Below are 26,950 nucleotides of genomic sequence, written 5' to 3' on the forward strand. Positions count from 1 at the left end.
TATAATTGCACATATTTTTAATATTCATTGATTCCGGACAGACATACATGTTTTAGACTACCATACTCAATCAACAAGGTATATTTACAAACAACACTCTCACCAAGACATAAGAGTAGGAACGATAAGGCGTTAGTTGTGAAAAGGTCCATGTAAATGTGATATAACATACACTGGCCACGAGGAATGACGCCACAGGCAACAGTCCACGTGGTCGACCACAGCCAATCAAGCAAGGTACCCCAGGAAAGGGTGTCACTGTCCGACTGGTGTTCATAAACTAGTGTTTGCCTTTCGTATTAGCACAGAAACTCAAGGAAACCATTGAAATGTATTACTCGAGATTCATGAACTATGCTGGCAACACATGTATATGAAATTGATAATCTGCATGATAACCCACACACTGGCAGGACGTGTGAACACTGTCAGCCATGTTACGGTCCACATTAAAACAAATGTTATTTTCTGGCTGAGTGCGGCGTTAAACATCGAAAAAAACACACTACTTTCTAACATGTTTCAAAGTGGCTAAGCATGCCATCAACAATCAGTCCACTCAGTTCAAAACACAAAGAACGCGTGACGTCAACAGTCAAGTGCTTCATACATTGGTATCATCATACAAGCATACGATTAGGTTGCCCCCGGTAAATAAAGCATGTTAAACACGTTTACGGAAATTTGAATATGACACACGTGCTCACCATATAGGAATCTGTATAAAAATGCTGGTTAATTGTGAAGAAATATTTCTCTGGCGTAGATAGGTTGTGCATATTCATTAAACCATGTAGCCTGCAGAAACTGCAAGAGTTGTACGACCATCACATGGAGGTTGATGTGGACACTGGTATGTCGTCACATCAGAGTCTAATGTCGGCTGTGTTAACACTATGTGGTCAGATACGTCTATATGAACACGTTTTAGAACTGGAATAAATACATTACGTCTATCAGTCCTAGAAGTGAATACACTCTCAGAAGGTGAGCCAGAATACATCGGAACATGTCTCTATTGGTCGGAGAATTTGTCTTCTGCACTGTAAAAGTCGTAGACCTCGTTAAACACAGGTGACGGATACTGAGTGTATCCGCGGTACACGGTGTATGGCGACCTGGTGTAGTCGTGGACAGTGGAGGTCTTGTCCATGGCGGAGTGTTTCTCCCTCTCCAACCGGCCTCGTGAACGTCTGAGGGCAAAACACACACAAGTAAAGACATCGGCAGCGAAAACTGCAGCAATTGTAATTTCAATGCTCACGGGAAGAGTGCAAATGTTCACAAATTGAAATAAGTTAAATAAATAATTTTAATAAATTAGAAATTTGCTTTATTTGACATTATCAAGCGACATGTCAAAGACATGAGAGCGAGAGAAGGGGGAAGGGGGGGGTAGTACAGTTTACTTGTTATCGACGGGCGGTTGAAGTGAGAAGTTAACATGTTCAGGACGTTTTGAAGTGGGTTTAAAGGAAACCGGTTACTCTGCTAGCCTTACAGCCATATATCAACCCGAGTGTGCAGAAGGAGGTTAACGATTCTGTTCGTTATTTGGGTGCCACAACTTTTGTTGTTGAGCATACGCTTGGTGGCATCAGATATTGTAATGCTGTCAAACTGAAAATTCAACGATATTAAAAAACAGCAAATTAAAACTCTTCAGATTGGTACACTCTAGGTAATTCGATTTGTAAATTATTGACTGCAAATATATTCCATGTAAAAGCAATGCATTTGAACATGCTTGACATTTCTCGACAACAATAGTTCAATGTTCCAAGGTTTGTGGTTTCGGAACATGCGCTTAGTACTTATAGTTTGTACGAGTTATAGAATAACATATTTTCCCATGGCTCACCAAAGTGGCGTTGGTGACCGATCATGAGCGAAATATATCAAAACTTCCTATTTGATGTTTGACGGACGTACAACTGCAACGCGCCACTAATTGTGATGACAACTGACCATTGTAAGATTGAGAATAAAGCTTACATCCAGCGTCACGTATAACTATTATGCGCAGGGCCAATTTTAAGACTAACATTTTGATGCATTAGGAAGTCAAATATTACCACATATGGTAAGTAACATCGTGACTGCACCGTCGCTGACAGCCTTCCTGTAGCAGAAATAGCCTACCTGTAGCAGTAATAGCCTACCTGTAGCAGTAATAGCCTACCTGTAGCAGAAATAGCCTACCTGTAGCAGTAATAGCCTACCTGTAGCAGTCATAGCCTACCTGTAGCAGTAATAGCCTACCTGTAGCAGAAATAGCCTATAGCAAGGCCGCTGAGCAGCAGGGCGAAGATGCCGACGCAGACACCGATGATGACCTCAGACAGTCCTGACTCAACAGCTGTTAGAATGCGAATCATGAAAATTTGACTGATACCAGATATTTGAACAGGAAACTAACTACCCATCCCTCAAATACAGCGCGTGATTCTACCTGTATATAGTCCCATATTGTTTTATTAAGTATTCACTGCAGTATGTTCTGTGTGTGATGTGTTCTACAGTTACTCACATCGCCGGACAGTACAGGTGTCACCAGTGTAGTAATCACTGTAGTTTGTTCTATGTTTGGTGTGTTCTACAGTTACTGCAGTGTGTTCTATGTGTGGTGTGTACTACAGTTACTGCAGTATGTTCTATGTGTGGTGTGTTCTACAGTTACTGCAGTATGTTCTATATTTGGTGTGTTCTACAGTTACTGTAGTATGTTCTATGTTTGGTGTGTTCTCAGTTATACTGTTCTATGTGTGTAGTATGTTGTTCTATGTTTGGTGTGTTCTACAGTTACTATAGTATGTTCTATGTTTGGTGTGTTCTACAGTTACTGTAGTATGTTCTATGTGTGGTGTGTTCTACAGTTACCCTCATAGCGTAATTCTATGTGTGGTGTGTTCTACAGTTACTGCAGTATGTTCTATGTGTGGTGTGTTCTACAGTTACTGCAGTATGTTCTATGTTTGGTGTGTTCTACAGTTACTGTAGTATGTTCTATGTTTGGTGTGTTCTACAGTTACTGCAGTATGTTCTATGTGTGGTGTGTTCTACAGCTACTGCAGTATGTTCTATGTGTGGTGTGTTCTACAGTTACTGCAGTATGTACTATGTGTGGTGTGTTCTACTGTTACTGCAGTATGTACTATGTGTGGTGTGTTCTACTGTTACTGCAGTACCCATCCCTCAAATACACCGCGTAATTCTACCTGTATATAGCAACATATTGTTTTATTAAGTATTCACTGCAGTATGTTCTATGTGTGATGTGTTCTACAGTTACTCACATCGCCGGACAGTACTGGTGTGACCACTCACCACTGTAGTATTCACTGTAGTTTGTGCTATGTTTGGTGTGTTCTACAGTTACTGCAGTATGTTCTATGTGTGGTGTGTTCTACAGTTACTCAAATCGCCGGACAGTACAGGTGTCACCGGTGTTGTATTCACTGCAGTATGTTCTATGTGTGGTGTGTTCTACTGATACTGCAGTATGTTCTATGTGTGGTGTGTTCTACAGTTACTGTAGTGTGTTCTATGTGTGGTGTGTTCTACTGATACTGCAGTATGTTCTATGTGTGGTGTGTTCTACAGTTACTGTAGTATGTTCTATGTGTGGTGTGTTCTACTGATACTGCAGTATGTTCTATGTGTGGTGTGTTCTACAGTTTCTGCAGTATGTTCTATGTGTGGTGTGTTCTAAAGTTACTCAAATCGCCGGACAGTACAGGTGTCACCGGTGTAGTATTCACTGCAGTATGTTCTATGTGTGGTGTGTTCTACAGTTACTGCAGTATGTTCTATGTGTGGTGTGTTCTACAGTTACTGTAGTATGTTCTATGTGTGGTGTGTTCTACAGTTACTGCAGTATGTTCTATGTGTGGTGTGTTCTACAGTTACTGTAGTAGTCTTCTATGTGGGGTGTGTTCTACTGTTACTCACATCGCCGGACAGTACAGGTGTCACCGGTGTAGTATTCACTGCAGTATGTTCTATGTGTGGTGTGTTCTACAGTTACTGCAGTATGTTCTATGTTTGGTGTGTTCCACAGTTACTGTAGTATGTTCTATGTGTGGTGTGTTCTAAAGTTACTCAAATCGCCGGACAGTACAGGTGTCACCGGTGTTGTATTCACTGCAGTATGTTCTATGTGTGGTGTGTTCTACTGTTACTGCAGTATGTTCTATGTGTGGTGTGTTCTACAGTTACTGCAGTGTGTTCTATGTGTGGTGTGTTCTACAGTTACTCAAATCGCCGGACAGTACAGGTGTCACCGGTGTTGTATTCACTGCAGTATGTTCTATGTGTGGTGTGTTCTACTGTTCCTGCAGTATGTTGTATGTGTGGTGTGTTCTACAGTTACTGCAGTATGTTCTATGTGTGGTGTGTTCTACAGTTACTGCAGTGTGTTCTATGTGTGGTGTGTTCTAAAGTTACTCACATCGCCGGACAGTACTGGTGTCACCACTGTAGTATTCAGTGTAGTTTGTTCTATGTTTGGTGTGTTCTACAGTTACTGTAGTATGTTCTATGTGTGGTGTGTTCTACTGTTACTGTAGTATGTTCTATGTGTGGTGTGTTCTACAGTTACTGTAGTATGTTCTATGTGTGGTGTGTTCTACTGTTACCGTAGTATGTTCTATGTGTGGTGTGTTCTACTGTTACTGTAGTAGTATGTTCTATGTGTGGTGTGTTCTACAGTTACTGTAGTATGTTCTATGTGTGGTGTGTTCTACAGTTACTGTAGTATGTTCTATGTGTGGTGTGTTCTACTGTTACTGTAGTATGTTCTATGTGTGGTGTGTTCTAAAGTTACTCAAATCGCCGGACAGTACTGGTGTCACCGGTGTAGTATTCACTGTAGTATGTTATATGTTTGGTGTGTTCTACTGTTACTGTAGTATGTTCTATGTGTGGTGTGTTCTACAAGTCACTGCAGTGTGTTCTATGTGTGGTGTGTTCTAAAGTTACCGCAGTGTGTTCTATGTGTGGTGTGTTCTAAAGTTACTGCAGTATGTTCTATGTGTGGTGTGTTCTACAGTTACTGCAGTATGTTCTATGTGTGGTGTGTTCTACTGTTACTGCAGTATGTACTATGTGTGGTGTGTTCTACTGTTACTGCAGTGTACCCATCCCTCAAATACACCGCGTAATCTACCACTGTTACCGCAACATGTTTTATTGTGTGTTCAGTTACTGTAGTATGTTCTATGTGTGGTGTGTTCTACAGTTACCGCAAATCGCCGGACAGGTGCTGGTGTCACCACTACTGTTACCGCAGTTTGTTCTATGTTTGGTGTGTTCCACAGTTACCGTAGTATGTTCTATGTGTGGTGTGTTCTAAAGTTACTCAAATCGTCGGACAGTACAGGTGTCACCGTGTTGTAGTATTCACTGCAGTATGTTCTATGTGTGGTGTGTTCTACTGTTACCGCAGTATGTTCTATGTGTGGTGTGTTCTACAGTTACTGTAGTGTGTTCTATGTGTGGTGTGTTCTACTGATACTCAAAATGTCGCAGGACATGTTCATGTGTCACCGGTGTGTGTTCTACAGTTACTGCAGTATGTTCTATGTGTGGTGTGTGTTCTACTGATACTGCAGTATGTTCTATGTGTGGTGTGTTCTACAGTTACTGCAGTATGTTCTATGTGTGGTGTGTTCTAAAGTTACTCACATCGCCGGACAGTACAGGTGTCACCGGTGTTGTATTCACTGCAGTATGTTCTATGTGGTGTGTTCTACAGTTACTGCAGTGTGTTCTATGTGTGGTGTGTTCCACAGTTACTGTAGTATGTTCTATGTGTGGTGTGTTCTACTGTTACTGTAGTATGTTCTATGTGTTCTGGTGGTGTTCTACAGTTACTGCAGTATGTTCTACTTGTTGGTGTGTTCTACAGTTACCGCAGTATGTTCTATGTGTGGTGTGTTCCACAGTTACTGTAGTATGTTCTATGTGTGGTGTGTTCTACAGTTACTGTAGTGTGTTCTATGTGTGGTGTGTTCTACAGTTACTGTAGTGTGTTCTATGTGTGGTGTGTTCTACAGTTACTGTAGTGTGTTCTATGTGGGGTGTGTTCTACTGTTACTCACATCGCCGGACAGTACAGGTGTCACCGGTGTAGTATTCACTGCAGTATGTTCTATGTTTGGTGTGTTCTACTGTTACTGCAGTATGTTCTATGTTTGGTGTGTCGTACAGTTACTGTAGTATGTTCTATGTGTGGTGTGTTCTACAGTTACTGTAGTGTGTTCTATGTGGGGTGTGTTCTACAGTTACTGTAGTGTGTCTACCTGTTATGTGTTCTCGCTGGGTGTGTTCTATGTGCAGTGTGTTCAACAGTTATCCGGACAGTACAGGTGTCACCGGTGTTGTATTCACTGTAGTATGTTCTGTGTGTGGTGTGTTCTACAGTTACTGCAGTATGTTCTATGTGTGGTGTGTTCTACAGTTACTGCAGTGTGTTCTATGTGTGGTGTGTTCTACAGTTACTGCAGTATGTTCTATGTGTGGTGTGTTCTACAGTTACTGCAGTATGTTCTATGTGTGGTGTGTTCTAAAGTTACTCAAATCGCCGGACAGTACAGGTGTCACCGGTGTTGTATTCACTGCAGTATGTTCTATGTGTGGTGTGTTCTACAGTTACTGCAGTATGTTCTATGTGTGGTGTGTTCTACAGTTACTGCAGTGTGTTCTATGTGTGGTGTGTTCTAAAGTTACTCAAATCGCCGGACAGTACAGGTGTCACCGGTGTTGTATTCACTGCAGTATGTTCTATGTGTGGTGTGTTCTACTGTTCCTGCAGTATGTTGTATGTGTGGTGTGTTCTACAGTTACTGCAGTATGTTCTATGTGTGGTGTGTTCTACTGTTACTGTAGTATGTTCTATGTGTGGTGTGTTCTAAAGTTACTGCAGTGTGTTCTATGTGTGGTGTGTTCTAAAGTTACTCAAATCGCCGGACAGTACTGTGTCTATGTAGTATTCACTGTGTGTTCTATGTTTGGTGTGCAGTAGTGTGTCTATGTGTGGTGTGTTCTAAAGTTACTGCAGTATGTTCTATGTGTGGTGTGTTCTAAAGTTACTGCAGTGTGTTCTATGTGTGGTGTGTTCTACAGTTACTGCAGTGTGTTCTATGTGTGGTGTGTTCTACAGTTACTGCAGCATGTTCTATGTGTGGTGTGTTCTACTGTTACTGCAGTATGTTCTATGTGTGGTGTGTTCTACAGTTACTGCAGTATGTTCTATGTGTGGTGTGTTCTACTGTTACTGCAGTATGTTCTATGTATGGTGTGTTCTACAGTTTCACTGCAGTATGTTCTATGTGTGGTGTGTTCTACAGTTACTCAAATCGCCGGACAGTACAGGTGTCACCGGTGTAGTATTCACTGTAGTTCTGTTCTATGTTTGGTGTGTTCTTCCACAGTTACTGTAGTATGTTCTATGTGTGGTGTGTTCTAAAGTTACTCAAATCGCCGGACAGTACAGGTGTCACCGGTGTTGTATTCACTGCAGTATGTTCTATGTGTGGTGTGTTCTACTGTTACTGCAGTATGTTCTATGTGTGGTGTGTTCTACAGTTACTGTAGTATGTTCTATGTGTGGTGTGTTCTACTGTTACTGTAGTATGTTCTATGTGTGGTGTGTTCTACAGTTACTGTAGTATGTTCTATGTGTGGTGTGTTCTACTGTTACTGCAGTATGTTCTATGTGTGGTGTGTTCTACAGTTACTGCAGTATGTTCTATGTGTGGTGTGTTCTAAAGTTACTCACATCGCCGGACAGTACAGGTGTCACCGGTGTAGTATTCACTGCAGTATGTTCTATGTGTGGTGTGTTCTACAGTTACTGTAGTATGTTCTATGTGTGGTGTGTTCCACAGCTACTGTAGTATGTTCTATGTGTGGTGTGTTCTACTGTTACTACTGTGTTCTATGTTCTATGTGTGGTGTGTTCTACAGTACAGTTGTCACTGGTGTTGTATTCAGCAGTATGTTCTACGTTTGGTGTGTTCTACAGTTACTGCAGTATGTTCTATGTTTGGTGTGTTCCACAGTTACTGTAGTATGTTCTATGTGTGGTGTGTTCTACAGTTACTGTAGTGTGTTCTATGTGGGGTGTGTTCTACAGTTACTGTAGTGTGTTCCATGTGTGGTGTGTTCTACAGTTACTGTAGTGTCTTCTATGTGGGGTGTGTTCTACTGTTACTCACATCGCCGGACAGTACAGGTGTCACCGGTGTAGTATTCACTGTAGTTTGTTCTATGTTTGGTGTGTTCTACTGTTACTGCAGTATGTTCTATGTTTGGTGTGTCGTACAGTTACTGTAGTATGTTCTATGTGTGGTGTGTTCTACAGTTCCTGTAGTGTGTTCTATGTGGGGTGTGTTCTACTGTTACTGCAGTGTGTTCTATGTGTGGTGTGTTCTACTGTTACTCACATCGCCGGACAGTACAGGTGTCACCGGTGTAGTATTCACTGCAGTATGTTCTATGTTTGGTGTGTTCTACAGTTACTGCAGTATGTTCTATGTTTGGTGTGTTCTACAGTTACTGTAGTATGTTCTATGTGTGGTGTGTTCTAAAGTTACTCAAATCGCCGGACAGTACAGGTGTCACCGGTGTTGTATTCACTGCAGTATGTTCTATGTGTGGTGTGTTCTACTGTTACTGCAGTATGTTCTATGTGTGGTGTGTTCTACAGTTACTGCAGTGTGTTCTATGTGTGGTGTGTTCTAAAGTTACTCAAATCGCCGGACAGTACAGGTGTCACCGGTGTTGTATTCACTGCAGTATGTTCTATGTGTGGTGTGTTCTACTGTTCCTGCAGTATGTTGTATGTGTGGTGTGTTCTACAGTTACTGCAGTATGTTCTATGTGTGGTGTGTTCTACAGTTACTGCAGTGTGTTCTATGTGTGGTGTGTTCTAAAGTTACTCACATCGCCGGACAGTACTGGTGTCACCACTGTAGTATTCAGTGTAGTTTGTTCTATGTTTGGTGTGTTCTACAGTTACTGCAGTATGTTCTATGTGTGGTGTGTTCTACTGTTACTGCAGTATGTTCTATGTGTGGTGTGTTCTACAGTTACTGTAGTATGTTCTATGTGTGGTGTGTTCTACTGTTACTGCAGTATGTTCTATGTGTGGTGTGTTCTACTGTTACTGCAGTATGTTTGGTGTTCTATGTGTGGTGTGTTCTACTGTTACTCTGTAGTATGTTCTATGTGTGGTGTGTTCTACTGTTACTGCAGTATGTTCTATGTGTGGTGTGTTCTACAGTTACTGCAGTATGTTCTATGTGTGGTGTGTTCTACTGTTACTGCAGTATGTTCTATGTGTGGTGTGTTCTACTGTTACTGCAGTGTGTTCTATGTGTGGTGTGTTCTACAGTTACTCACATCGCCGGACAGTACAGGTGTCACCGGTGTAGTATTCACTGCAGTATGTTCTATGTTTGGTGTGTTCTACAGTTACTGCAGTATGTTCTATGTGTGGTGTGTTCTACAGTTACTGCAGTGTGTTCTATGTGTGGTGTGTTCTAAAGTTACTGCAGTGTGTTCTATGTGTGGTGTGTTCTAAAGTTACTGCAGTGTGTTCTATGTGTGGTGTGTTCTAAAGTTACTGCAGTATGTTCTATGTGTGGTGTGTTCTACAGTTACTGCAGTATGTTCTATGTGTGGTGTGTTCTACAGTTACTGTAGTGTGTTCTATGTGTGGTGTGTTCTAATGTTACTCAAATCGCCGGACAGTACAGGTGTCACCGGTGTAGTATTCACTGCAGTATGTTCTATGTGTGGTGTGTTCTACAGTTACTGCAGTGTGTTCTATGTGTGGTGTGTTCTACAGTTACTGCAGTATGTTCTATGTGTGGTGTGTTCTACAGTTACTGCAGTATGTTCTATGTGTGGTGTGTTCTAAAGTTACTCAAATCGCCGGACAGGTACCAGGTGTCACCGCAGTGTATGTGTATTCACTGCAGTATGTTCTATGTGTGGTGTGTGTTCTACAGTTACTGCAGTATGTTCTATGTGTGGTGTGTTCTACAGTTACTGCAGTATGTTCTATGTGTGGTGTGTTCTACATTTACTGCAGTATGTTCTATGTGTGGTGTGTTCTACAGTTACTGCAGTATGTTCTATGTGTGGTGTGTTCTACAGTTACTGCAGTATGTTCTATGTGTGGTGTGTTCTACAGTTACTGCAGTATGTTCTATGTGTGGTGTGTTCTAAAGTTACTCAAATCGCCGGACAGTACAGGTGTCACCGGTGTAGTATTCACTGCAGTATGTTCTATGTGTGGTGTGTTCTAAAGTTACTGCAGTATGTTCTGTGTGTGGTGTGTTCTACAGTTACTGCAGTGTTCATGTGCGTATGTTCTACAGTTACCGCAGTGTGTTCTATGGTTACTGTTACTGCATGTTCTATGTGTGGTGTGTTCTACAGTTACTGCAGTATGTTCTATGTGTGGTGTGTTCTACTGTTACTGTTCATTACCCATTACCAGTCTATGTGTGGTGTGTTCTACAGTTACCTGTAGTATGTTCCATGTTTGTTTGTTCTAAGCAGTTACTGCAGTATGTTCTATGTGTGGTGTGTTCTACAGTTACTCAAATCGCCGGACAGTACAGGTGTCACCGGTGTAGTATTCACTGCAGTATGTTCTATGTGTGGTGTGTTCTACAGTTACTGTAGTATGTTCTATGTGTGGTGTGTTCTACAGATACTGCAGTATGTTCTATGTGTGGTGTGTTCTACAGTTACTGCAGTATGTTCTATGTGTGGGTGTGTTCTACAGTTACTGTAGTATGTATTATGTGCGGTGTGTTCTACTGTTACTGCATTACCCATCCCTCAAATACACCGCGTAATTCTACCTGTATATAGCCCCATATTGTTTTATTAAGCATTCACTGCAGTATGTTCTATGTGTGATGTGTTCTACAGTTACTGCAGTGTGTTCTATGTGTGGTGTGTTCTACAGTTACTGCAGTATGTTCTATGTGTGGTGTGTTCTACAGTTACTGCAGTATGTTCTATGTGTGGTGTGTTCTACAGTTACTCACATCGCCGGACAGTACAGGTGTCACCGGTGTAGTATTCACTGTAGTATGTTCTATGTTTGGTGTGTTCTACAGTTACTGTAGTATGTTCTATGTTTGGTGTGTTCTACAGTTACTGCAGTATGTTCTATGTGTGGTGTGTTCTACTGTTACTGTAGTATGTTCTATGTGTGGTGTGTTCTACTGTTACTGCAGTATGTTCTATGTGTGGTGTGTTCTACAGTTACTGTAGTATGTTCTATGTGTGGTGTGTTCTACTGTTACTGTAGTATGTTCTATGTGTGGTGTGTTCTACTGTTACTGTAGTATGTTCTATGTTTGGTGTGTTCTACTGTTACTGTAGTATGTTCTATGTGTGGTGTGTTCTACTGTTACTGTAGTATGTTCTATGTGTGGTGTGTTCTACTGTTACTGTAGTATGTTCTATGTGTGGTGTGTTCTAAAGTTACTCAAATCGCCGGACAGTACTGGTGTCACCACTGTAGTATTCACTGAAGTTTGTTCTATGTTTGGTGTGTTCTACTGTTACTGTAGTATGTTCTATGTGTGGTGTGTTCTAAAGTCACTGCAGTGTGTTCTATGTGTGGTGTGTTCTAAAGTTACTGCAGTGTGTTCTATGTGTGGTGTGTTCTAAAGTTACTGCAGTGTGTTCTATGTGTGGTGTGTTCTAAAGTTACTGCAGCATGTTCTATGTGTGGTGTGTGTGTTCTACTGTTACTGCAGTATGTTCTATGTGTGGTGTGGTCTACAGTTACCGTAATGTATGTTCTATGTGTGTGTGTGTTCTACAGTAACTCACATCGCCGGACATTACAGGTGTCACCGGTGTAGTATTCACTGCAGTATGTTCTATGTGTGATGTGTTCTACAGTTACTGTAGTGTGTTCTATGTGTGGTGTGTTCTAAAGTTACTCAAATCGCCGGACAGTACAGGTGTCACCGGTGTAGTATTCACTGCAGCATGTTCTAAGTGTGGTGTGTTTCTAAAGTTACTGCAGTATGTTCTATGTGTGGTGTGTTCTACTGTTACTGCAGTGTGTTCTATGTGCGGTGTGTTCTAAAGTTACTGCAGTATGTTCTATGTGTGGTGTGTGTCTACAGTTACAGCAGTTACTGCAGTATGTACTATGTGGTGTGTTCTACTGTTACTGCATTACCCATCCCTCAAATACACCCGCGTAATTCTACCTGTACATAGCCCCATATTGTTTTATTAAGCATTCGCACTGCAGGTATGTTGTATGTGTGATGTGTTCTACAGTTACTCAAATCGCCGGACAGTACAGGTGTCACCAGTGTGAGTATTCACTGCAGCATGTTCTATGTGTGGTGTGTTCTACAGTTACTGTCGTATGTTCTATGTGTGGTGTGTTCTACAGTTACTGCAGTATGTTCTATGTGCGGTGTGTTCTACAGTTACTGCAGTATGTTCTATGTGTGGTGTGTTCTACAGTTACAGCAGTATGTACTATGTGTGGTGTGTTCTACTGTTACTGCATTACCCATCCCTCAAATCACCGCGTAATTCTGTATATCGCCCCATATGTGTTTATTAAGTTCACTGCAGTATGTTCTATGTGTGGTGTGTTCTAAAGTTACTGCAGTGTGTTCTATGTGTGGTGTGTTCTACAGTTACTGCAGTATGTTCTATGTGTGGTGTGTTCTACAGTTACTGCAGTATGTTCTATGTGTGGTGTGTTCTACAGTTACTCACATCGCCGGACAGTACAGGTGTCACCGGTGTAGTATTCACTGTAGTATGTTCTATGTTTGGTGTGTTCTACAGTTACTGTAGTATGTTCTATGTTTGGTGTGTTCTACAGTTACTGCAGTGTGTTCTATGTGTGGTGTGTTCTACAGTTACTGTAGTATGTTCTATGTGTGGTGTGTTCTACTGTTGTTACTGCAGTGTGTTCTATGTGTGGTGTGTTCTACAGTTACTGTAGTATGTTCTATGTGTGGTGTGTTCTACTGTTACTGTAGTATGTTCTATGTGTGGTGTGTTCTACTGTTACTGTAGTATGTTCTATGTTTGGTGTGTTCTACAGTTACTGTAGTATGTTCTATGTGTGGTGTGTTCTAAAGTTACTGCAGTGTGTTCTATGTGTGGTGTGTTCTACTGTTACTGCAGTGTGTTCTATGTGTGGTGTGTTCTAAAGTTACTCAAATCGCCGGACAGTACTGGTGTCACCACTGTAGTATTCACTGAAGTTTGTTCTATGTTTGGTGTGTTCTACTGTAACTGTAGTATGTTCTATGTGTGGTGTGTTCTAAAGTCACTGCAGTGTGTTCTATGTGTGGTGTGTTCTAAAGTTACTGCAGTGTGTTCTATGTGTGGTGTGTTCTAAAGTTACTGCAGTGTGTTCTATGTGTGGTGTGTTCTAAAGTTACTGCAGCATGTTCTATGTGTGGTGTGTTCTACTGTTACTGCAGTATGTTCTATGTGTGGTGTGTTCTACAGTTACTGCAGTATGTTCTATGTGTGGTGTGTTCTACAGTTACTCACATCGCCGGACAGTACAGGTGTCACCGGTGTAGTATTCACTGCAGTATGTTCTATGTGTGATGTGTTCTACAAGTTACTGTAGTGTGTTCTATGTGTGGTGTGTGTTCTAAAGTCCTCAAATCGCCGGACAGTACAGGTGTCACCGGTGTAGTATTCACTGCAGTATGTTCTATGTGTGGTGTGTTCTACAGTTACTGCAGTATGTTCTATGTGTGGTGTGTTCTACAGTTACTGCAGTATGTTCTATGTGTGGTGTGTTCTACAGTTACTGCAGTATGTTCTATGTGTGGTGTGTTCTACAGTTACTGCAGTATGTTCTATGTGTGGTGTGTTCTACAGTTACTGCAGTATGTTCTATGTGTGATGTGTTCTACAGTTACTGCAGTATGTTCTATGTGTGGTGTGTTCTACAGTTACTGCAGTATGTCCTATGTGTGGTGTGTTCTACAGTTCCTGCAGTATGTTCTATGTGTGGTGTGTTCTACAGTTACTTTAGTATGTTCTATGTGTGATGTGTTCTACAGTTACTGTAGTATGTTCTATGTGTGGTGTGTTCTACCGTTACTGCAGTGTGTTCTATGTGTGATGTGTTCTAAAGTTACTGCAGTATGTTCTATGTGTGGTGTGTTCTACAGTTACTGCAGTATGTTCTATGTTTGGTGTGTTCTACAGTTACTGCAGTATGTTCTATGTGTGGTGTGTTCTACAGTTACTGCAATGTGTTCTATGTGTGGTGTATTCTAAAGTTACTCAAATCGCCGGATTGTACAGGTGTCACCGGTGTAGTATTCACTGTAGTATGTTCTATGTTTGGTGTGTTCTACAGTTACTGTAGTATGTTCTATGTGTGGTGTGTTCTACTGTTACTGCAGTATGTTCTATGTTTGGTGTGTTCTACAGTTACTGCAGTATGTTCTATGTGTGGTGTGTTCTACTGTTACTGCCGGACAGTATGTTCCATGTGTGTGTGGTGTGTTCTACAGTTACTGCAGTGTGTTCTATGTGTGTTGTGTGTGGTTCTAAAGTTACTGCAGTATGTTCTATGTGTGGTGTGTTCTACAGTTACTGCAGTATGTTCTATGTTTGGTGTGTTCTACAGTTACTGCAGTATGTTCTATGTGTGGTGTGTTCTACAGTTACTGCAGTGTGTTCTATGTGTGGTGTGTTCTACTGTTACTGCAGTATGTTCTATTTGTTGGTGTGTTCTACAGTTACTGTAGTATGTTCTGTGTGTGGTGTGTGTTCTACTGTTACTGCAGTATGTTCTATGTTTGGTGTGTTCTACTGTTCCTGCAGTATGTTCTATGTGTGGTGTGTTCTACAGTTACTCAAATCGCCGGACAGTGTCCAGGTGTCACCAGTGTGTGTGTGGTGTATTCTACAGTTACTGCAGTATGTTCTGTGTGTGATGTGTTATACAGTTACTCACATCGCCGGACAGTACAGGTGTCACCAGTGTAGTATTCACTGTAGTTTGTTCTATGTTTGGTGTGTTCTACAGTTACTGTCGTATGTTCTATGTGTGGTGTATTCTAAAGTTACTCAAATCGCCGGACAGTACAGGTGTCACCGGTGTAGTATTCACTGCAGTATGTTCTATGTTTGGTGTGTTCTACAGTTACTGTAGTATGTTCTATGTTTGGTGTGTTCTACAGTTACTGTAGTATGTATTATGTGCGGTGTGTTCTACTGTTACTGCATTACCCATCCCTCAAATACACCGCGTAATTCTACCTGTATATAGCCCCATATTGTTTTATTAAGCATTCACTGCAGTATGTTCTATGTGTGATGTGTTCTACAGTTACTCACATCGCCGGACAGTACAGGTGTCACCAGTGTAGTATTCACTGTAGTTTGTTCTATGTTTGGTGTGTTCTACAGTTACTGTCGTATGTTCTATGTGTGGTGTATTCTAAAGTTACTCAAATCGCCGGACAGTACAGGTGTCACCGGTGTAGTATTCACTGCAGTATGTTCTATGTGTGGTGTGTTCTACAGTTACTGCAGTGTGTTCTATGTGTGGTGTGTTCTACAGTTACTGCAGTATGTTCTATGTTTGGTGTGTTCTACAGTTACTGCAGTGTGTTCTATGTGTGGTGTGTTCCACTGTTACTGCAGTATGTTCTATGTCTATGTGTGGTGTGTTCTACAGTTACTGCAGTGTGTTCTATGTTTGGTGTGTTCTACAGTTACTGCAGTGTGTTCTATGTGTGGTGTGTTCTACAGTTACTGCAGTATGTTCTATGTGTGGTGTGTTCTACAGTTACTGCAGTATGTTCTATGTGTGGTGTGTTCTACAGTTACTGCAGTATGTTCTATGTTTGGTGTGTTCTACAGTTACTGCAGTATGTTCTATGTGTGGTGTATTCTAAAGTTACTCAAATCGCCGGACAGTACAGGTGTCACCGGTGTAGTATTCACTGTAGTATGTTCTATGTTTGGTGTGTTCTACAGTTACTGTAGTATGTTCTATGTGTGGTGTGTTCTACTGTTACTGCAGTGTGTTCTATGTGTGGTGTGTTCTACTGTTACTGCAGTATGTTCTATTTGTTGGTGTGTTCTACAGTTACTGTAGAATGTTCTATGTGTGGTGTGTTCTACTGTTACTGCAGTATGTTCTATGTTTGGTGTGTTCTACTGTTCCTGCAGTATGTTCTATGTGTGGTGTATTCTAAAGTTACTCAAATCGCCGGACAGTACAGGTGTCACCGGTGTAGTATTCACTGCAGTATGTTCTATGTGTGATGTGTTCTACAGTTACTCACATCGCCGGGACAGTACAGGTGTCACCAGTGTAGTATTCACTGTAGTTTGTTCTATGTTTGGTGTGTTCTACAGTTACTGTCGTATGTTCTATGTGTGGTGTATTCTAAAGTTACTCAAATCGCCGGACAGTACAGGTGTCACCGGTGTAGTATTCACTGTAGTATGTTCTATGTTTGGTGTGTTCTACAGTTACTGTAGTATGTTCTATGTGTGGTGTGTTCTACAGTTACTGCAGTATGTTCTATGTGTGGTGTGTTCTACAGTTACTCAAATCGCCGGACAGTACAGGTGTCACCGGTGTAGTATTCACTGTAGTATGTTCTATGTTTGGTGTGTTCTACAGTTACTGTAGTATGTTCTATGTGTGGTGTGTTCTACTGTTACTGCAGTGTGTTCTATGTGTGGTGTGTTCTACTGTTACTGCAGTATGTTCTATGTTTGGTGTGTTCTACAGTTACTGTAGTATGTTCTATGTGTGGTGTGTTCTACTGTTACTGCAGTATGTTCTATGTGTGGTGTGTTCTACAGTTACTGCAGTGTGTTCTATGTGTGGTGTGTTCTACTGTTACTGCAGTATGTTCTATGTTTGGTGTGTTCTACTGTTCCTGCAGTATGTTCTATGTGTGGTGTATTCTAAAGTTACTCAAATCGCCGGACAGTACAGGTGTCACCGGTGTAGTATTCACTGTAGTATGTTCTATGTTTGGTGTGTTCTACAGTTACTGTAGTATGTTCTATGTTTGGTGTGTTCTACAGTTACTGCAGTATGTTCTATGTGTGGTGTGTTCTACAGTTACTGCAGTGTGTTCTTTGTGTGGTGTGTTCTACTGTTACTGCAGTATGTACTATGTGTGGTGTGTTCTACAGTTACATCGCCGGACAGAACAGGTGTCACTGGTTTTGTATTCACTGTAGTATGTTCTGTGTGTGGTGTGTTCTACTGTTACTGCAGTGTGTTCTCTGTGTGGTGTGTTCTACAGTTACTGCAGTATGTTCTATGTTTGGTGTGTTCTACTGTTCCTGCAGTATGTTCTGTTGTGGTGTGTTCTATGTGTGGTGTGTTCTACAGTTACTGTAGTTACTGTAGTGGTGTTCAGTGTGTGGTGTGTTCTACAGTTACTGCAGTGGTTCTCTGTGTGTGGTGTTCTACTGTAGTACTGCAGTGTGTTCTATGTGTGGTGTGTTCTACAGTTACTGTAGTGTGTTCTGTGTGTGTGTTACCGCAGCATGTTCTACAGTTACTGCAGTGTTCTATGTGTGGTGTGTCTCAGTTACCTCAAATCGCCGGACAGTGCAGGTGTCACCGGTCTGTATGTGTGTGTGGTGTGTGTTCTACAGTTACTGCAGTTTGTTCTATGTGTGGTGTGTTCTACAGTTACTCACATCGCCGGACAGTACAGGTGTCACCGGTGTAGTATTCACTGCAGTATGTTCTGTGTGTGGTGTGTTCTACAGTTACTGTAGTATGTTCTATGTGTGGTGTGTTCTACAGTTACTGCAGTATGTTCTATGTGTGGTGTGTTCTACAGTTACTGTAGTATGTTCTATGTGTGGTGTGTTCTACAGTTACTGCAGTATGTTCTATGTGTGGTGTGTTCTACAGTTACTGCAGTATGTTCTATGTGTGATGTGTTATAAAGTTACTGCATTACAAGTGTGTCACTGCAGTTACAGCATGTTCTATGTGTGATGTGTTCTACAATTACTCACATCGCCGGACAGTACAGGTGTCACCAGTGTAGTATTCACTGTAGTTTGTTCTATGTTTGGTGTGTTCTACATTTACTGTCGTATGTTCTATGTGTGGTGTATTCTAAAGTTACTCAAATCGCCGGACAGTACAGGTGTCACCGGTGTAGTATTCACTGCAGTATGTTCTATGTTTGGTGTGTTCTACAGTTACTGTAGTATGTTCTATGTTTGGTGTGTTCTACAGTTACTGTAGTATGTATTATGTGCGGTGTGTTCTACTGTTACTGCATTACCCATCCCTCAAATACACCGCGTAATTCTACCTGTATATAGCCCCATATTGTTTTATTAAGCATTCACTGCAGTATGTTCTATGTGTGATGTGTTCTACAGTTACTGTAGTATGTTCTATGTGTGGTGTGTTCTACAGTTACTGCAGTATGTTCTATGTGTGATGTGTTCTACAGTTACTGCAGTATGTGTTCTATGTGTGGTGCGTTCTACAGTTACTGCAGTGTGTTCTATGTGTGGTGTATTCTAAAGTTACTCAAATCGCCGGACAGTACAGGTGTCACCGGTGTAGTATTCACTGTAGTAGTATGTTCTATGTTTGGTGTGTTCTACAGTTACTGCAGTATGTTCTATGTGTGGTGTGTTCTACAGTTACTGCAGTGTGTTCTATGTGTGGTGTGTTCTGTTACCGCAGTATGTTCTATGTGTGGTGTGTTCTACAGTTACTGCAGTATGTTCTATGTGTGGTGTATTCTAAAGTTACTCAAATCGCCGGACAGTTACAGGTGTCACCGGTGTAGTATTCACTGTACTGCAGTATGTTCTATGTTTGGTGTGTTCTACAGTTACTGTAGTATGTTCTATGTGTGGTGTGTTTCTACCGTTACCGCAGTATGTTCTATGTGTGTGTGTGTTCTACTGTTACCGCAGTATGTTCTATTTGTTGGTGGTGTGTTCTACAGTTACTGCAGTATGTTCTATGTGTGGTGTGTTCTACTGTTACCGCAGTATGTTCTATGTTTGGTGTGTTCTACTTTGTTCCCGCAGTATGTTCTATGTGTGGTGTGTTCTAAAGTTACTCAAATCGCCGGACAGTACAGGTGTCACCGGTGTAGTTACAATTCACTGTAGTGTCACAGTTCTATGTTTGTATTCACTGTAGTGTTCTATGTGTGGTGTGTTCTACAGTTACCGTAGTATGTTCTATGTTCTGGTGTGTTCTACAGTTACTGCAGTATGTTCTATGTGTGGTGTGTTCTACAGTTACTGCAGTGTGTTCTTTGTGTGGTGTGTTCTACTGTTACTGCAGTATGTACTATGTGTGGTGTGTTCTCTACAGTTACATCGCCGGACAGAACAGGTGTCACCGGTTTTCTATTCACTGTAGCATGTTCTCTGTGTGTGGTGTGTTCTACTGTTACTGCAGTATGTGTTCTATGTGTGGTGTGTTCTACAGTTACTGCAGTGTGTTCTATGTGTGGTGTGTTCTACAGTTACTGTAGTGCGTGTTCTGTGTGTGGTGTGTTCTACAGTTACTGCAGTATGTTCTATGTGTGGTGTGTTCTACAGTTACTGCAGGACAGTACAGGTGTGGTGTGGTTCTTGTATTCACCAGTAGTATGTTCTATGTGTGGTGTGTTCTACTGTTACTGCAGTATGTTCTATGTGCATGGTGTGTTCTACAGTTACTGCAGTATGTTCTATGTGTGGTGTGTTCTAAAGTTACTCAAATCGCCGGACAGTACAGGTGTCACCGGTGTAGTATTCACTGTAGTATGTTCTATGTTTGGTGTGTTCTACAGTTACTGTAGTATGTTCTATGTGTGGTGTGTTCTACAGTTACTGCAGTATGTTCTATGTGTGGTGTGTTCTACAGTTACTGCAGTATGTTCTATGTGTGGTGTGTTCTACAGTTACTGCAGTATGTTCTATGTTTGGTGTGTTCTACAGTTACTGCAGTATGTTCTATGTGTGGTGTGTTCTACAGTTACTGCAGTATGTTCTATGTGTGGTGTGTTCTACAGTTACTGCAGTATGTTCTATGTATGGTGTGTTCTACAGTTACTGCAGTATGTTCTATGTGTGGTGTGTTCTAAAGTTACTCAAATCGCCGGACAGTACAGGTGTCACCGGTGTAGTATTCATTACAGTATGTTCTATGTGTGGTGTGTTCTACAGTTACTGCAGTATGTTCTATGTGTGGTGTGTTCTACAGTTACTGCAGTATGTTCTATGTGTGATGTGTTCTACAGTTACTGCAGTATGTTCTATGTGTGGTGTGTTCTACAGTTACTGCAGTATGTTCTATGTGTGGTGTTTTCTACAGTTACTGCGGTATGTACTATGTGTGGTGTGTTCTATAGTTACTGCAGTATGTACTATGTGTGGTGTGTTCTATAGTTACTGCAGTATGTACTATGTGTGGTGTGTCCTACAGCTACTGCAGTATGTTCTCTGTGTGGTGTGTTCTACAGTTACTGCAGCATGTTCTATGCATGGTGTGTTCTACAGTTACTGCAGTATGTTCTGTTTGTTGTGTGTTCTACAGTTACTGCAGTATGTTCCATGTGTGGTGTGTTCTACAGTTACTGCAGTATGTTCTATGTGTGGTGTGTTCTACAGTTACTGCAGTATGTTCTATGTGTGGTGTGTTCTACAGTTACTGCAGTATGTTCTATGTGTGGTGTGTTCTACAGTTACTTCAGTATGTTCTGTGTGTGGTGTGTTCTACACTTTCTGCAGTATGTTCTATGTGTGGTGTGTTCTACAGTTACTGCAGTATGTTCTATGTGTGGTGTGTTTCTACACTTACTTCAGTATGTTCTGTGTGTGGTGTGTTCTACAGTTACTGCAGTATGTTCCATGTGTGGTGTGTTCTACAGTTACTGCAGTATGTTCTATCTGTTGTGTGTTCTACAGTTACTTCAGTATGTTCTGTGTGTGGTGTGTTCTACACTTACTGTAGTATGTTCTATGTGTGGTGTGTTCTACAGTTACTGCAGTATGTTCTATCTGTTGTGTGTTTCTACACTTACTTCAGTATGTTCTGTGTGTGGTGTGTTCTACACTTACTGCAGTATGTTCTATGTGTGGTGTGTTCTACAGTTACTGCAGTATGTTCTATCTGTTGTGTGTTCTACAGTTACTGCAGTATGTTCTATGTGTGGTGTGTTCTACAGTTACTGCAGTGTGTTCTATGTGTGGTGTGTTCTACAGTTACTGCAATGTGTTCTATGTGTGGTGTGTTCTACAGTTACTCACATCGCCGGACAGTACAGGTGTCACCGGTGTAGTATTCACTGTAGTATGTTCTATGTGGTGTGTTCTACAGTTACTGCAATGTGTTCTATGTGTGGTGTGTTCTACAGTTACTCACATCGCCGGACAGTTCAGGTGTCACCGGTGTAGTATTCACTGCTAGTGTGTTCTATGTTTGGTGTGTTCTACAGTTACTGTAGTGTGTTCTATGTGTGGTGTATTCTACTGTTACTCACATCGCCGGACAGTACAGGTGTCACCGGTGTAGTATTCACTGTAGTATGTTCTATGTTTGGTGTGTTCTACAGTTACTGCAGTGTGTTCTATGTGTGGTGTGTTCTACAGTTACTCAAATCGCCGGACAGTTACAGGCGTCACCGGTGTTGTATTCACTGTAGTGTGTTCTATGTTTGGTGTGTTCTACAGTTACTGCAGTGTGTTCTATGTGTGGTGTGTTCTACAGTTACTGCAGTATGTTCTATGTTTGGTGTGTCCTACAGTTACTGCAATGTGTTCTATGTGTGGTGTGTTCTACAGTTACTCACATCGCCGGACAGTACAGGTGTCACCGGTGTAGTATTCACTGCAGTATGTTCTATGTGTGGTGTGTTCTACAGTTACTGCAGTATGTTCTATGTGTGGTGTGTTCTACAGTTACTGCAGTATGTTCTATGTGTGGTGTGTTCTTACAGTTACTGCAGTATGTTCTATGTGTGGTGTGTTCTACAGTTACTGCAGTATGTTCTATGTGTGGTGTGTTCTACAGTTACTCACATCGCCGGATAGTACAGGTGTCACCGGTGTAGTATTCACTGCAGTCACAGCTCACTGATCCTTGTGTACCTTCTCTACAGATGCCGTTGTTTTTACAATATTCTGTCTCCAGTTTACATTTGGCTGCAAAGTCAAGAAGATTTCAAAGTCCATGCCATGTTTTAGCTTTAGATGCTTGGTTGGCATTTTAGAAGATGCTATTTGATAAACATATTGATTTTTCTGGGTTACAAATAAAACTAAAAATAATAAAAAGAAGATGTATCCCAGAAAAATCTCTATGTTTTAGCTTTCTGTCACAAAACTGGTCATACACACTCATTTACCACCGGGCTACTCTCATTATAATTTAGTCCGACTATATATTCTTATTGCTTGATAAGCATTCTAGAAGTTGGAAAGTCAATAGTGAAGGTGACAATTATGTGTAGTTTAGCTTATTGTATTTTGTATGGAGCGACGTTTCCACATGCCTTTGGTCACATAATACCATAGGTATTGCATTCCACCAGCCACGAAAAGCTGGCCAAGCGATTGACTTGATTAATCAACTATTAAACTATCATCCAGTCAGCTTTAATCCTTTCTGTGCACTGGCTACCTGACTAGTGCTATCTGTTGTTTTACTCTCCACCTGGCCCCATCCACTTATGTGCTGCTTCTTGTAGTTAATGTTAATCCGCTGCTTGTTGCAACACACCATGCAGATATATCAACACATGGTTACATTCCGCTCATTCCGACTGCGCCACACATTGTTGCGCCTGTCAAGGAAGTCCAAAGTAAATCTTGATTCTTCCTACAACATAATGTTTTGTCCAGCGACGATTGCTCCAATGCTGTGCACAACTGTTGTCATCAACGTCGTCTTGCCACGATATGGCGGTCTGCCCATCGTGGAATAACACGTGGTCGAAAGGAATGCAGGTTGTATCTAAGTACCAGATTATGACTCGTCTGGAAACTCTAACATCTGTTAGGTCTGTGCATTTCACATCTGAGAGATACCACTGTTTCGTCACACAGTCGTTCTGCGCCTCGCCTTCGGTCAATCAGATCAACGCCTGTCATATCATATTATTTGTCTGTCCTTATTGTACTCTGCTAATTATTGACCCTAAAAAGTAAAGAACTCGTTCTAACTTCCAACATGCCAAGCGCACGTGACAGTTTCTGATGTGACTGACGCCGCGTGTCAAAAAAGCATCAAACACCAATTTCAGTCAGATTTTTATCATTTACAGCAACACAATGACACGTTTCACTGTCAGTTTCATTGTCACCCTGCACATCATGAAAAGCCGCTCGTGCGAAAGTGGCATGTTTGCTCGAAATTCGTAACGTGTTGTAAATTGAATAATCATTTCTAAACCCATAACCAATAAAACGGTTCGATAATACTACCCGTGAAGGTCCGGGTTACAATATTGATCTTCAGTAACCCATGCTTGTCGTAAGAGGCGACTAACGGGATCGGGTGGTCAGGCTCGCTGACTTGTTTGACACATGTCATCGGTACCCAATTGCGCAAATCGATGCTCATGATCACTGGATTGTCTGGTCCAGTACAGACCGCCGCCATATAGCTGGAATATTGCTGAGTGCACTCACTCACTCGTAAATACTATCACCCAAGACGGAATATCACACTACTTGTTTTATGATTAATATGGATATACTCACACACACAGTCTGTGACATTGACGCTGTTGGTCCTGAGGGTGGGCATCGCATCGGGACACGCCTTGCAAGATGTCTGCCCTGTCTGGTCCTGGTACTTACCGATACCACAGTCCGGACAGGTGTCCGTTGAACTGTCGTGTCGTGTACCTGCTGGACAAGGTTCTGTAACAACCACAGATAATACAACGTCATTAAACGTCACAACCGGCCAATGATCGTGGAGCACACGTGGGCTTTTAGGAACTTATGTTGTTGGCGTGAAGCGTCCTTCAGCTTCATGCTTATGGGATGTAACTGCGATACGTTGTCCATGGCAGTGATTCATTGTGACAGGGAGATCCGAGTTATTTATTTCATGAGAATTTGGGGTGTAAACGACATGTTCATGTCAGGAGCTAAATAGGAGATCACTTACCGCAAACCGTGGCGTTATTCACAAAGCCGGCTGCACATGATACGATGGGGACAGTGATGTTCCTGTAGGTGACGCCATACGAGGTCTACAACACGTGTATATTGATAATAACAGCCTCAGATCATCATAAAGCTAATACTGGCATTGCAACTAGCATACAGTCCGTAGATCTACAACTAGGGGCAGTGAGTGTAGATGCAGTAAAATACCGTCTGCAGATCTACAACTAGGATAGTGTGTCTAGATGCTATCGAAATACAGTCCGCAGATCTACAACTAGGATAGTGTGTCTACATGATATTACAATACAGTCCGCAGATCTACAACTAGGTTAGTGTGTCTAGATGCTATTAAAATACAGTCCGTAGATCTACAAGTAGGGTAGTCTAGATGCTATTAAAATACAGTCCGTAGATCTACAACTAGGGTAGTTCAGATGCTATTAAAATACAGTCCGTAGATCTACAAGTAGGGTAGTCCAGATGCTATTAACATACAGTACGCAGATCTACAACTAGGATAGTGTGTCCAGATGCTACTAAAATACCGTCTGTAGATCTACAACCAGGATAGTGCTCTAAAGCAAAATGGAATGGTATTGTTAAATCAAGAATCTGTGATTCTTACGTGAGTTTGTTGTGTCATCAGATAGCAGTGAGAGAAGATCGCTCTAGATATTGTCTTATCCGAGAGCCTTGCAATTGTAAACCAAGCAGACTGTGGGAACTAGCTTTGATAATAACCACAACGTTTACAAAATCTCTCATATTATTCATGTTGGCTGTAAAAAGATTGCATCCAGAGAGTTTATATGTTGAATAGTAGCTTCTGATATTGTTAAACATGTTGGAAACGATATGTGATATCACATCAGTTTCTGATTTTGTTGAATTCTGGGGAAATGATGACGATGGATCTTGTACAACATTTGGTTATTTAAATATGACAAAATGGGAAAAAGTTCTGCTATTAGTGTCTGATTTTATGACTGTCTGTCACTCAACTTATTCTCACAATTACTTGTGTACTGGTTCAATGTGTATTCAACTTCTAATTCTGTTGTAATATGTAACAATCTTCCTATGTTTTGAGGAAATACAGATGATCTACCTCATCTGCTACTGCGACAGTAGTGAGTTATGCCACTGAGGCAGTGCTATAGGTTGTGCAACACTGCTTCACCTGCCATAGTTGTCCATGTGATACTCAGAGAGGGGCAGCGCTGTGCTATATTCAGACTTGTACTCCCCCCTTATCATCTCTAGCGACGTTGAGAACAGGGTGTTAAGCCCATTTCTGGTGCCCCCCGCCGTGATGTTGCTGGAATATTGCTTAAAGCGGCGTAAAACCAAACTCAGTCAGTCAGTCAGTGAGAACAGGATTGATGTTCTGGACCATTTCTTGGGAATATAAGGTGAGCTAGTTATTGCCTCTCACCTCACACTACACCTCACACTACATCTTACAATACATCCTCACACTACATCTCACACTACACCTCACACTACATCTCAACTACATCTCACACTACACCTCACACTACATCTCACACTACACCTCACACTAACATCTCGCACTACATCTCACACTACACCTCACACTACATCTCACACTACACATCTCACACTACACCTCACAATACACCTCACACTACACCTCACACTACACCTCACACTACACCTCACACTACATCTCACACTACATCTCACACTACATCTCACACTAAGCACTCACCTCACACTACATCTCACACCTCACACTACACCTCACACTACATCTCACACTACATCTCACACTACACCTCATCTCACACTACCTCACACTACACACTCACACTCACACACTACACCTCACCTCACACTACATCATCTCACACTACATCTCACACTACACCTCACACTACATCTCACACTACATGTCAATCACCAGAAGACCAGTGTGTGATGGCCAGGCCTAAGTACAGGTCTGATTAATGCTACTGAGAAGGAATAGTACCATCATTGTCTTTGTTTCTGTAATCACTGCTCTTGTATTATACTGGCTTTAATTATGTACAGCCATTGTATTGACTGATTTGCATTGACGACTTAGCTAATTATAATGAAACAAATACAGCACATTTCTTTGTTGTCTTGTGTTTTCTTTTGTTTCTTTTACGGACTGATTTCCATTTGATCTGCTTAGTTTCACCTTGATAATCAGCACGTAACACACTACAATAGTTTGTCGCAGATACTGCTGCACTGTCGTGCTAAAATGTACTCACCAGTGTTGGGGCGACAGCAGCATTATCCGCTAGAGCCTGCACCAACAGAGATTCAGAACTTCTCCTGACAGTCTGGTTCTTGTCAGAAAGTGTATCCCTGTCAACAGAGCACGGACTGTGAATATCATTCTGATATGGCAGCGAAGAAATATTACCATATAACTCTGGAAAATATGTGAACGTTTCTGCATATTTGTTTTAATTGCTGGCGTAATGTTAAGCTGTGGGGAATGTGTACCTACGGGAGATTTGCCGCCGTCACTTCAGCAGTGACCATGTTCCCTGTTTGTCTCTTCCTGCGGGTCCCTCCACAACCATCCGTGATGCGGACCTCTATGTTACTACAGGTACTGTCCTCGCAGAAGCCCGGGAACTCATTGTGTTGGGCGCGAAGTAAGATATTGATCTGTTCAAGGATTGTTCCATGTATGAGATCGAGGTTACTGCAGTCATTTACTTCGAATATGATCTCAACTGTCACTGTCACCCGAACAGGTGCGGGGGTGGTA

General features: G+C 41.7%; 1 protein-coding gene across 1 annotated transcript; it reads right to left on the reverse strand.

Moving 5' to 3' along the window:
• LOC124264051 (sushi, von Willebrand factor type A, EGF and pentraxin domain-containing protein 1-like) lies at positions 1 to 26,950 on the reverse strand. Its single transcript, XM_046698768.1, has 7 exons — positions 26,684 to 26,950; positions 26,442 to 26,538; positions 24,176 to 24,260; positions 23,761 to 23,922; positions 22,078 to 22,200; positions 2,263 to 2,359; positions 1 to 1,193 (listed from the first exon to the last, which is right to left on the reverse strand). The coding sequence occupies exons 1-7, from the start codon at positions 26,716 to 26,718 to the stop codon at positions 1,016 to 1,018; spliced, it is 777 nt and encodes a 258-aa protein (XP_046554724.1). The 5' UTR covers positions 26,719 to 26,950; the 3' UTR covers positions 1 to 1,015.

The sequence above is a fragment of the Haliotis rubra genome, unplaced genomic scaffold (genome assembly GCF_003918875.1).
Source record: "Haliotis rubra isolate DU_JTF1 unplaced genomic scaffold, ASM391887v1 Scf905, whole genome shotgun sequence".
In the NCBI taxonomy this organism is placed as follows: Eukaryota; Metazoa; Mollusca; class Gastropoda; order Lepetellida; family Haliotidae; genus Haliotis; species Haliotis rubra.

Bases quoted from the DNA above. Each gene is read 5' to 3' on its own strand.
- LOC124264051 (XM_046698768.1), bottom strand. From the start codon at position 26,718: ATGGTCACTGCTGAAGTGACGGCGGCAAATCTCCC. The intron at 24,261-26,441 runs GTGAGTACATTT...CACGTGTTGTAG, and splicing joins CTGCTGTCGCCCCAACACTG to ACCTCGTATGGCGTCACCTA. The intron at 22,201-23,760 runs GTGAGTATATCC...TTGACTTTGCAG, and splicing joins CAATGTCACAGACTGTGTGT to CCAAATGTAAACTGGAGACA.